The 12935-nt window shown below is 38.1% G+C and overlaps 1 protein-coding gene across 1 annotated transcript in view; it reads left to right on the top strand.

The window, feature by feature from the left end:
- LOC109571958 (zinc finger protein 665-like) overlaps positions 1 to 11493 on the top strand; it is a 34882-nt gene extending 23389 nt beyond the window's left edge. The window contains exons 5-6 of the mRNA XM_070771592.1: positions 206 to 332; positions 7688 to 11493. Coding sequence (XP_070627693.1) covers positions 206 to 332; positions 7688 to 10857 — 3297 coding nt within the window. The 3' untranslated portion in view covers positions 10858 to 11493. The remainder of the gene's footprint in view (positions 1 to 205; positions 333 to 7687) is intronic.
- The last annotated feature ends 1442 nt before the right edge of the window (positions 11494 to 12935 follow it).

The following is a 12935-nucleotide window of genomic DNA, read 5'->3' as shown; positions in this document are numbered from 1 at the left end:
GACCACAGGAAAAACCATAGCCTTGACTAGGAAAAAGCATAAGAAATTAAAATTAGAGATCCATAAGTTCTCCAGATACCCCTACATGGATCTGTTAGAACACATACTTGAACCAAGTCAATCCTTAGCCCTTACTACCCTTTCTCTTTTGCATGAAAATGAGAACTTTTCATGGCCCTTTTGGTGACATGTGGTTTCATTTCAGGAACGACTGACCTGTGAGGATGTGGCCATCGAATTCACTCAAGAGGAGTGGGAATTCCTGGACCCTGCTCAGAGGGCCTTGTACAGGGACGTGATGCTGGAGACCTACAGGAACCTGCTATCTGTGGGTGAGGATGACTTCCTTCCAGAGCTGCCCTTGGGTATCTGCATTTTCCCTGTGTGCCCCCTTGGGAGGCCCTGATGTCTTTCATCTGAGAGTTCTGGTGACTGGGGCATGACACAGCTTCACAGGGTTAAACTGACCCTCTTCAGATGCTGTGTCTGTTTCATGTCATATCTGAGGTTGTCCCAGAGCTTAATCATGTACAAAGCTCACTGGCAAATAAAAAAAATACCAAAAAATGGGATTTCCTATTTACCACCTTTTGACTTTTGGCTCAGTGTTTTAAAAAATCCACAGCACTTTAGATTTCTTTCTTCTGATAATGCTGAATATCTATTTGTTTGTTTTTGCTTGGTTGTTTACTTTTTTTTTCTGCTGCACCATTCTGCATATGGTATCTTAGTTCCCTGACGAAGGATCAAACCTGCACCCCCTGCATTGGAAATGCAGAGTCTTAACCACTGGATCACCAGGGGAGTCCCAGAATTTCTGTTTCTGATCTGAATAGAATCTCCACATTGGAGCATGAGAAAAAGCTCTGGACAGTGGGGAGTGATGTAAAAGTAGACAAAAATACAATGTATAAAGAAAAACGAGTATCTCAAAAGGGCTGTTTTTTTCTGTTTAGGAGTGGGACAAGTTGGTGGATTGGATCCTCTGTGATTGTTACTTAGGAAAATGTAAGGAGAGTGGGTAGAGAGATCGTCTTTTTGATCCTAGATCCTATGAGGGGAGCATATGTGAATCTCACAGGCTCTTAGCTTGCCATCTGTAGGTCGAGTGCATGGTCCCATATCCAGATCCTCTAATGTCTGACCTTCATGTTATATTAATTTTACTCTTGTGCTGCCCTACCCAGTCTGGGAATGTCAACTGTTCCTGATGTTACATTCTCCTTATTTTGTATCCTTTTACCTCTTAAATTTCTTTGAAATATATTCCTGAGGGTCTGAAATTTTATCTGGTTTCCTTGCTGTGATAATCCACCTATGTTTAATTGGCAGCCTCTGCTGAGTCTCTGTGGAGTGGATTTACTAGGTAACAGAAAACTGTGATGGAAACACTATTCCTAATGTTATTTTCTTGCTCTGTACAAAGTCACCACTTGAAGCTATCCAGTAGAGTGGTCAGTATGTTCTAGGATTATGAGAGAGAAAGTATCACGAGAGCCCAATACATCTTTCCAGGTTATTTTATGGCTTTGAAGACTGTCAAGGGCACCGTGACAGTGTTGTTCGTGTGTATCAAGGACCATATATTTTACCCTCTGTAAATAGTATGGGAATTTATCCCAGGACAACTTTGTCCAAGGTCACATTCTCATATCTATGAGGCTATTGGCTGCACTGTTGTTCTGGGCATTGTAGGTATTTTTTATTTTATCATTGAGTTCAAATTTCTGTGTTACTCTTAGTGTTTCTGTTTTGTATTTGCAATGCGTTGGATGGTTGATTGGGGAATGGTCCCTATGGTGGAACTGGTGATCAGTCCCTCTTAAAATTCTTGATATATTCTTTGTACTCATTTACTATCAGATGTATGATTTCCACATATTTTCTCTTTTACTGTTGATTGTCTTTTCAAACTCACTGCACTTTAATGCACAGTAGTTTATAATTTTGATATAGTTCAATTTATTGATATCTGGTTTTATTTTGTGGCCTATGCTTTTGGTGTTATATCTGGTAAATCATTTGTGGGTCCAATTTCCAGAAACATTTCCTGCATGTTTACTTCTAGGAGTTTTTTACATTTGGGACTTAGGTTTAGGTCTTTGAACCATTTTGAGTTCATTTTTGTCTGTAGTGTAAGATAATGTTCCAAGTAAATTCTTTTGCTGGTGGGTATTCAGTTTTGTCAACATGTCTTGTTTCATAGACTGCTTCCCCCATTTAGTAGTTTTTACACCCTTGTGAAACATCTTTTGAACATCTGCACAAGAGGTGTTTTTGTTTTTGTTTTTGTTTTTACCATTCTTTTTAGGTATGATGCTGTTGCTGCTGCTAAGTTGCGTCAGTCGTGTGTGACTCTGTGCAACCCTACAGACAGCAGCCCACCAGGCTCCTCTGTCCCTGGGATTCTCCAGGCAAAAACACTGGCGTGGGTTGCCATTTCCTCCTCCAATGCATGCATGCATGTACACCAAGTCACTTCAGCCATGTCCGACTCTGTGCCACCCCATAGATGGTAGCCCACCAGGCTCCTCTGTCCCTGGGATTCTCCAGGCAAGAATACTGGAGTGGGTTGCCATTTCCTTCTCCACTTTTTAAGTATAGTTAATTTACAATGTTGTGTTTTAGGTATACAGCAGTTTACAAGATACTCAGTATAGTTCCTTGAGCCATTATATCGTATGTTCTTGCTGTGTATCTATTTTGTATATATATTAGTTTGTATATATTTAGACTCCTAATTTATCTCTCCCTTTCCTGCCCCCATCACCATCCTGCACTATCCCCTTTGGTAACCATAACTTTGTTTTTTATGCTGGTGAGTTTATTTTGTGAATAAGTTCATTTGTATCGTTTATTTCAGTTCAGCATATAATATCCTATGATATTTGTCTTTCTCTGTCTGATTTCACTTAGAATAATCCCTAAGTCTGTCTATATTGCTGCAAAAGGCATTACTTCGTTGTGTTTTATGCGGTGGAGGTGGCAACCCACTCCAGTGTTCTTGCCTGGAGAATTTCATGGACAGGGGAGTCTGGCAGGCTGCAGGCCATGGGGTCTTAAAGAGTTGGACATGGCTGAGCTACTTTCACTTCACAATATTCCCTTGTATATATGTACCACATATTCTTTATCCCTTTGTCTGTCAGTGAACATTTAGGTTGCTGCCATGTTTTGGCTGGTATAAATAGTGCTGCTAAAACATTGGGGTGCATGTGTCATTTTGAATTAGTTTTCATCCTTTCTGGATATATGCCCAGGATTGGAATTGCTGGTTCATGTGATAGCTCTATTTTTAGTTCTTTATGGAACCTCCATGCTAGTCTCCAAAGTGGCAGTACCAATTTATGTTCCTTCCAACAGTGTAGGAGGGTTCTGTTTTCTCCACACCCTCTCAAGCCTTTATTGTTTGTAGACTTTTTGATGGTGGTCATTCTGACCAGTGTGAGGTGATAGTTTTGTGGTTTTGATTTGCATTTCTCTCATAAGTAGAGACGTCAAACAGCTTTTCACATGACTGTTGGCCATCTGTTTGTCTCCTTTGGAGAAATACCTGTTTTGATCTTCTGCCCAGTTTTTGATTGGGTTGTTTGTTTGTTTTGATATTAAGCTGTATGAACTGTTTGTATATTTTGGAAATAAATCCCTTATAGGTAGCATTATTTGCATATATAGTCTCCTGGTCCAAAAGTTGAATTTTTGTTCTTTTTTTGGTTTCCTTTGCTTTGCAAAAAGGTTTTAAATTTAATTAGGTCTCATTTGTTTGATTTTGCTTTTATTACCATGACTCTAAGAGATAGATCCAAAAAAAATTTGCTGACATTTATGTCAGTGTTTTGCATTTGTTTTCCACTATGAATTTTATAGTATCTGGTCTTGCATTTAGATGTTTAACACATTTTGAGTTTATTTTTGTATGTGGTGTTAGAGAATGTTGTAATTTCATTCTTTTTCATATAACTATCCATTTATCCCAGCATCACTTATTGAAGAGACTTCTTCATTCTATATTCTTTCCTCCTTTGTTATAGAACAATTGACTATAAATAAATTGGTTTATTTCTGGGTTTTCTATCCTGTTCTGCCGATCTGTGTTTCTGTTTTGTGCCACCATCATACCACTTTCCTAGTGGCTCAGACGGTAAAGCCATCTGTCTACAATGCAGGAGACCCAGGTCCAAGTTCAGTCCCTGGGTCAGGAAGATCTGCTGGAGAAGGAAATGGCAACCAACTTCACTATTCTTACCTGGAGAATCCCATGGACAGAGGAACCTGGTAGGCTACAGTCGATGGGATCACAAAGAGTTGCACACAACTGAGCGACTTCACTTTCACTTAGTTGACTGTCAGTTTGTAGTGTAGTCTGAACTCAGGGAACTTGATTCCTCCAGCTCTGTTCTTTGTCAAGATCATTTTAGATATCAGAGTCTTTTGTATTTTGGTACAAATTAAGTTTTTCTTTGTTTTATGAAATATGTCATTGTTAATTTGATAAGGGTTGCATTGAATATGTCGATTGCCTTGGATAGTATGGTCATTTTGACAGTGTTACTTCTTTCAATCCAAGAACATGGTATATGTTTGTGCCATCTGTTTGTGTCATCTTTGGTATCAGTCATCAGCATCTTATAGTTTTATGAGTACAGTTCTTTTGACTTTTTAGGTAGGTTTATTCCTTAGAATTTTATTCTTTTCTATGAGATCGTGAATGGGATTGTTTCATTAATTTCACTTATTGATATATCATTATTAGTATATAGAAATGCAGCAGTTTTCTATATATTTTGTATCCAGCAAGTTGACTCTGTTCATTGATGAGGTCTAGTAGTCATCTGGTGGCATCTTTGGGATTTTCTGTCTGTAGCATCATAGTGACAGTTTTACTTCTTTTTAATTTTTTTTAACTTGAATTCCTTTTGTTTCTTTTTCTTTTCTGATTGTTGTGGCTAGGACTTCCAAAAATATGTTCAATAAAAGTGGCAGTAGTGAACATTCTTGTCTTATTCATGTTGTTAAGGGGAATGCTTTCAGTTTTTCCCTGTCGAGTATGATATTAGCTGTGTGTTGGACATATACAGTCTTAATTATGTTGAGGTAGGGTCCATCTGTGCTGACTTTCTGAAGGGTGTTTACCATAAATGGCACTTGAATTTTGTCAGAACCTTTTCTGCATTTATTGATGATCATATGGTTTGTAGTCTTCAACTGTTAATGTGGTGTATCATAGTGATTAACTTGTGGATATTGAGAAATCTTGCATCCCTGCAATAAATCCCACTTGATCATAGTATGATCCTTTTATGTCCTCTTATGTATTAGTAACTGTTTGAATCTGCTCTTTCGAACTCAGGGAAGGTCTAGGAGAATAAAGCCTTTTTCTATGAAAAAGAGTTGGATGCCTCAGAAAGGCTTTTGTAACTGGGAAGGTCTTCCAGAGTCAGTTTCAATCCCTCCTTTTCTTTGATACTCCTCGATCTTGAGATGAACATGTGTGGAAGAAGAAATTAAATGAATGTCCAATAGAGAGGTTAATCATACTTGACAGAGGAACCCAGGTTTAGATAGCCTTTTCCTGGATTTTCCTTCTGATTTCTGCTGATAAGATTCTTACACAATATCCTGGAATATTGTGTATGTTTTTCTTGAATATAAGCATGCCATTGTAACATACAAAATTCACAGTTGGATACATTACATTGTAGATAGTATAACAGGTATTATCCTGCTTTCTCCATATATCACAGTCACTTTTAAAATCTCTCTTGTTTCTGTCCCATACCCATAGTATAATGCCCATAAACTTGCTGAACCAATTCTTTTCTTTTAATGTCAGTATATTAGTTTGTGCTCTCAGTTATTTTCCCAAAGACATGCAGTCACAAGCTGATATCTGACATAAACCTGTGTACCCTATGCTCCACACAGGCCCTTTCTTCGTCCTGACCATTCCTTACATAGTACCCCGATATGGATGGAAACATTGTTCGTACCTATCACATCCCTCCACGATCTACATACTCTCACTGTAAAGATAATGTCTGGTCATTTATTGAATATGTTTCTCAGGACATGACCTAAATCACTCTGTGCATCCATGATGACTCACAACCCATTTTGAGATGGGATGGTTGAATAATAGTTAAACAGACTACTTCTGACTTGTGTCTTCCTTGACATTTTCTTTCTAAGTTCCTTGTGGGTTTTTTTTTTTTCTTTTGTAATATTTTCTAGTCTATTCATTTGGTGGGTGGTCATGTTTACAAATAAGTTTTCTCAGTCTGTAGGTTCAGATTCATATCCTGGTTCTCTTACCACTTTGTGCACCAACTGGGTGTATCCCCTGCTCTGATTAGAGAAAAACATGTTAATTTACCTCAAGCCTTTTAAAGCAAATTAGTGCTGTCAGTAGTACATGTTTTATAGTAAATACTCAAAATGTATTGTTTAAAAAAGGTAATATCTATATTCTGTCATGTTCTTTATGATACGACTTTATCTACATTATATCGTTTTAAATTTTTATTTATATTTTAATTGAAGGATAATGGCTTTACAGAATTTTGTTTTCTGTCAGACCTCAACTGCATTATATCTTGTATGCTTTTCACTTGCAACATTTTTCAGCAATATTGTGTCTGACCCTGGTCAATAAATACACAAAGAGCACTCTTTATTTATTATATTTTGGTGCCATTAAACTAGGTATTTAAGAATAGTGCATGGCTAGAGATTAGCCTTCCTTGATGCCTCAGTGGTAAAGAATTCACCTGCTAATGCAGAAGATGCAGGTTTGATCCCTGAGTCAGGAAGATCCCATGGAGAAGGAAATGGCAACCCACTCCATTATTCTTTTCTGAGAAATCCCATAGACAGAGGAGTGCGGTGAGCTACAGTCCACGGGTCGCAAAGAGTCAAACACGACTGAGCGACTGAACAACAACAACATAGGTAGGGATTGCTTTGTTTATTGGCTGTTAGAAAACCAGTGAATATTTTACGTCTTAATTTATGTATCATTTACAGATGATGGTCTTTTAGCATGTATTCTGCAATACAGCTGACACATGCTACTTGTTAACGTTGTAAAATGCCTTTTCTTTTTGGGTACGTAGTTCTATAGCAGATTTAGAAAACTACGTTGTTTCAAAAAAAAAAAAAACTACGTTGTTTCCAAAAAATTGTTTTAGTCATATTCTTCATCTTCTCATTTGTTTTCAATTGTAAACAACCAATTATGAATAGTTATTAATTGGGTAAGCTTGGTTTTGGATTATTTACTGTTACAATATATAGTATTTTGTTTAGAATTTATTTATGTATAGTAAGTATGCAGAATACAGTGATAGTGTAATATTTTTCTTTTCAATTTGAGACAACTATTGATTGATACCTTCCTAAGGGTCCTGGTAGAAAAATATTCTGTTTTTGAGAGTTTGCATAAGATTGTCCAATGTGAGTGTGTTTGGCATATGGTTTTTAAAACTAGGCTACCTTAACGGTGAATTTATGTTATGCTTTCTTAAGTTAAGAATTCTATTCCTTTAGTGTTTCTAAAAACTTAAGGTCGTCATTGTGGTGTTTCATAACGTGGCATAAGTATTACTTTTGGTATAACATATATTCAACATGAAACATTTATTTTTGAATTATTGTGAGCAGGATACCTATGATTCTTTTTATCTTGTAGATATCTCTCCTACACATGTGATCAAGTATTTACAACCCGAAGCGAACAGTGATAAACTAGAAACATTCCAAACATCGATGCTGGGAAGACCTGAAAGCTGTGAAATCAAACATTTTCATCTTTGGGAAAGTCAGGAAAATATGTGTGACTTTGAGTGTCAGGGGAGAGATGACAAAAGTAATTACAAAGGGACACCTGTAAACCTTAATGGAAATGTGCCTGATGGAAGAGATTCTCATAATATAAAGGATGCAGGAATCAAGCCCTTTGGAAACAGGCTTGGATTTAACTTTCAGGATAAACTGCAGGTATTTCAAACTGGCGGGATAATTTCTGAATATTATGAAGTTGAAAGGTCTGTCAACAACAGTTTCTCATTTTCACCACTTCAAAGAATTCCTCCTTGTGTCCAAACCAGTGTTTCTAATATATATGGGAATGGTTTTATGAATCCTTCAGTAATAACACAAGAACTCAAAGCACACAAGGAAAAACCTTACAAATGTGATGAGTGTGGCAAGGCCTTTTGTGGAAAGTCAATCCTTTTAAGTCATCAGACAGTTCATACTGGAGAGAAACCTTACAAATGTGATGGGTGTGGCAAGGCATTTACTCACAGCTCACAACTCAGGAGACATAAGAAAATTCATACAGGAAAGAAATTATTTAAATGTGATATATGTGACAAAGTCTTCAGCAAAAACTCAAACTTGGCTGGTCATCAGACAGTTCATACTGGAGAGAAGCCTTACAAATGTGATGAGTGTGGTAAGGCCTTTCGTGTAAAGTCAAACCTTTTAAAGCATCAGACAGTTCATACTGGAGAGAAACGTTACAAATGTGATGAGTGTGGCAAGGCCTTTACTCACAGCTCACACCTCAGGAGACATAAGAAAATTCATACAGGAAAGAAATTATTTAAATGTGATATATGTGACAAAGTCTTCAAGCGAAATGCAAAGCTTGCTGGTCATCAGAGGGTTCATACTAGAGAGAAACGTTATAAATGTGGTGAGTGTGGCGAGGCCTTTCGTTTAAAGTCAACCCTTTTAAGTCATCAGACAGTTCATACTGGAGAGAAACCTTACAAATGTGATGAGTGTGGCAAGGTGTTTACTCACAGCTCACAACTCAGGAGACATAAGAAAATTCATACAGGAAAGAAATTATTTAAATGTGATATATGTGACAAAGTCTTCAGCAAAAACTCAAACTTGGCTGGTCATCAGACAGTTCATACTGGAGAGAAGCCTTACAAATGTGATGAGTGTGGTAAGGCCTTTCGTGTAAAGTCAAACCTTTTAAAGCATCAGACAGTTCATACTGGAGAGAAACGTTACAAATGTGATGAGTGTGGCAAGGCCTTTACTCACAGCTCACACCTCAGGAGACATAAGAAAATTCATACAGGAAAGAAATTATTTAAATGTGATATATGTGAGAAAGTCTTCAAGCGAAATGCAAAGCTTGCTGGTCATCAGAGGGTTCATACTAGAGAGAAACGTTATAAATGTGGTGAGTGTGGCGAGGCCTTTCGTTTAAAGTCAACCCTTTTAAGTCATCAGACAGTTCATACTGGAGAGAAACCTTACAAATGTGATGAGTGTGGCAAGGTGTTTACTCACAGCTCACAACTCAGGAGACATAAGAAAATTCATACAGGAAAGAAATTATTTAAATGTGATATATGTGACAAAGTCTTCAGCAAAAACTCAAACTTGGCTGGTCATCAGACAGTTCATACTGGAGAGAAGCCTTACAAATGTGATGAGTGTGGTAAGGCCTTTCGTGTAAAGTCAAACCTTTTACAGCATCAGACAGTTCATACTGGAGAGAAACCTTACAAATGTGATGAGTGTGGCAAGGCTTTTAGTCACAGCTCACACCTCAGGAGACATAAGAAAATTCATACAGGAAAGAAATTATTTAAATGTGATATATGTGACAAAGTCTTCAGCAAAAACTCAAACTTGGCTGGTCATCAGACAGTTCATACTGGAGAGAAGCCTTACAAATGTGATGAGTGTGGTAAGGCCTTTCGTGTAAAGTCAAACCTTTTAAGTCATCAGACAGTTCATACTGGAGAGAAACCTTACAAATGTGGTGAGTGTGGCGAGGCCTTTCGTTTAAAGTCAACCCTTTTAAGTCATCAGACAGTTCATACTGGAGAGAAACCTTACAAATGTGAGTGTGGCGAGGCCTTTCGTTTAAAGTCAACCCTTTTAAGTCATCAGACAGTTCATACTGGAGAGAAACCTTACAAATGTGGTGAATGTGGCAAGGCGTTTACTCACAGCTCACAACTCAGGAGACATAAGAAGATTCATACAGGAAAGAAATTATTTAAATGTGATATATGTGACAAAGTCTTCAGCAGAAACTCAAACTTGGCTGGTCATCAGACAGTTCATACTGGAGAGAAGCCTTACAAATGTGATGAGTGTGGCAAGGCCTTTCGTGTAAAGTCAACCCTTTTAATGCATCAGGCAGTTCATACTGGTGAGAAACCTTACAAATGTGATGAGTGTGGCAAGGCCTTTGTTGTAAAGTCAAGCCTTTTACAGCATCAGACAGTTCATACTGGAGAGAAACCTTACAAATGTGATGAGTGTGGCACAGCCTTTTCTGCAAAGTCAACCCTTTTACGACATCAGACAGTTCATACTGGAGAGAAACCTTACAAATGTGATGAGTGTGGCAAGGCCTTTCGTTTAAAGTCATACGTTTTAAATCATCAGACAGTTCATACTGGAGAGAAACCTTACAAATGTGATGAGTGTGGCAAAGCCTTTTGTGTAAAGTCAAAGCTTTTAAGTCATCAGACACTTCATACTGGAGAGAAACCTTACAAATGTGATGAGTGTGGCGAGGCCTTTCGTGTAAAGTCAATCCTTTTAAGTCATCAGACAGTTCATACTGGTGAGAAACCTTACAAATGTGATGAGTGTGGAAAAGTCTTCGGTCAAAAACCACATCTTCGACTTCACTGGAGAATTCATACTGGAGAGAGGCCTTTCAGATGTGATGAGTGTGGCAAGTTCTTCAGTCGAAATTCACACCTTACGAGTCATCGGAGAATACATATAGAGAAACCTTTCAAATGTTTCGAGTGTGGAAAATCCTTTATTCAGGTCTCAGCACTCACTAAACATCAGAAAATCCATACATGAGAGAAACTCATGTGAATGTGGTATATGTTAGAAGTCTACAAAATTCAAAGTTCAAAATTTACACCCTACTGTTGGTCAGAGAATTCACACTACTGAGAAACCATACAAATATCATGAGTCTGGCAACATCTTAGGCTTCATGAGAAAATTCATACTGGATAGAAGCCAGATATATATGTATTTATTAGTCAGGTCTTTAGAACATGAATTCATTCTAGAAAGATTCCTCACCAGTTTCACAAATGTGGAAAAAAAAAAAAACAACCCTATCCTCACTGCTCACATCTCAACAGTAGTATCAGAGTATTTATCCTGGAGAAAACACACAGCAATGTAATTTGTGTGGCAAGGATCTTACCCAAAAGTCACAAGATAGGAACATAGTGGAGCCATACTTCCCAGATTCAGTGGTTGTGGCAAATCCTTTACCCTTTTCACTATATTTAGTCTCTGATGACTTTAGTTCATGTATTCAGCAATTGCAGTAAGTCCACATTTGAAGAGAAGCTATAGAGATCTTTTCGTGTAAAAGAAACCCGAATTCTAACTCAGCAAAGATGATTCTTTGGGACAGTAGCCCACCATCTTTTTGGTCTCCTGGCTTTCTGAATAAAGTCATTATTCCTTGCCCAACAAGTAGTCTCTCAGTTAATGGCCTGTTGTGTGGTGAGCTCTAAGATCTTCGCTTTGGTAATACACTGATCAAATGCATTTGCTACATGCATTTCATAATGGTCTCAGGGAAGGAATCAGTGAGATGAAGGGGCTGACTTCATTAGATACAATTCATTCACATCCGTGTTTCCTGGAAAAACACATAGCCTGAATTACGAAATTCAATAGTGTGTGTGAATTAGCAAACAGGGAGGTCAGAAAATAATGTAAAACTAGGACATGACTCATCATGGTCAGTAGGATCAGGAAGCCCTTCCGTACATAGTCCAGCCTGTTATAAAACATAATTTTCTACCAGCTGACCTTGAACAGAGTAGGCAAGATGTTAAAAGGACTGGGCTTTTCATAGGAGAGGGACAGTTACCAGGGACTGATGGTGTTCTAGGGAAAATGCATAGGAAAATGGCCATGTTCTCCATTGGATAGAAATAACTGTTGTATGTATGGTTAAAGAAGAGTTACTCTTATTTGTGGAAATGGAAGACAGCGCTGTCACAGTGTTTGTAGACCAGGACCTGGGGACTGGAGTCAATGAGAAGAAGAAAGCAGGGGACCCAAGTCTGTAGTGAAACAAGGGTGCTTTATTTGCAAAAAATGCATGTTTCTATATCTTCATACAAGGCAGCTTTAGGCAGTACAAAAATTGAGGAAAAACAAAGCCAAGCAGATAAAAATCTTGAAAGGGCCAGGAAAGCAATCCATATCCTGAGTAAGAGGGGCATAACTGAATAGATTACCTTCAAGTGAAAGGTCACTGAAGGGAGTCACTGAAAGGCATCCAAGCAGATGCTCTTTCTCATGACCTCAGTCCTGAGAACTCTGTGCAGCTCTGCTCGTTCCTGTTTCCCAGGAACTGATAAGGAATAGAGTCCTTGAGAAACACAAAAGAAGAAAATAATATATTGGATCCTTTAAAGTTGAATATCCCCTGACAGTTCTCTCTTTTTTATTTTTTCATAATTGGTGATGACTGTGGATACTTTTGTGAAAAAGGCCCTGACCAATTGAGTTTGTTTAGTTTGAACAATTTTAGTTGAAAGGCATGGGAATATTACAAATATAATCACCAGGATAATTATCAGCGTTATAGTTCCAGATCCAATACTATGTGTAATGCTTTGAAGCCATCTTCAAGGGTCTAGCGCAGATAATTGATCAGCTAGCTGTTCAGCTAAGGTTTCCAAACTGTTGGAAGAGGGTAGACTCTGAGAGAAGGTTTCAAGGATTTCCTTTTGCAACAATTGTACACGTTTCAGTTGAGTTCAGTTCAGTCGCTCAGTCGTGTCCGACTCTTTGCAACCCCGTGAATTGCAGCACTCCAGGCCTCCCTGTCCATCACCAACTCCTGGAGTTCACTCAGACTCATGTCCATCAAGTCGGTGATGCCATCCAGCCATTTCATC

Source organism: Bos indicus, chromosome 18 (assembly GCF_029378745.1).
Source record: "Bos indicus isolate NIAB-ARS_2022 breed Sahiwal x Tharparkar chromosome 18, NIAB-ARS_B.indTharparkar_mat_pri_1.0, whole genome shotgun sequence".
NCBI lineage: Eukaryota > Metazoa > Chordata > Mammalia > Artiodactyla > Bovidae > Bos > Bos indicus.
This window is presented reverse-complemented; position numbering and strand designations above follow the sequence as displayed.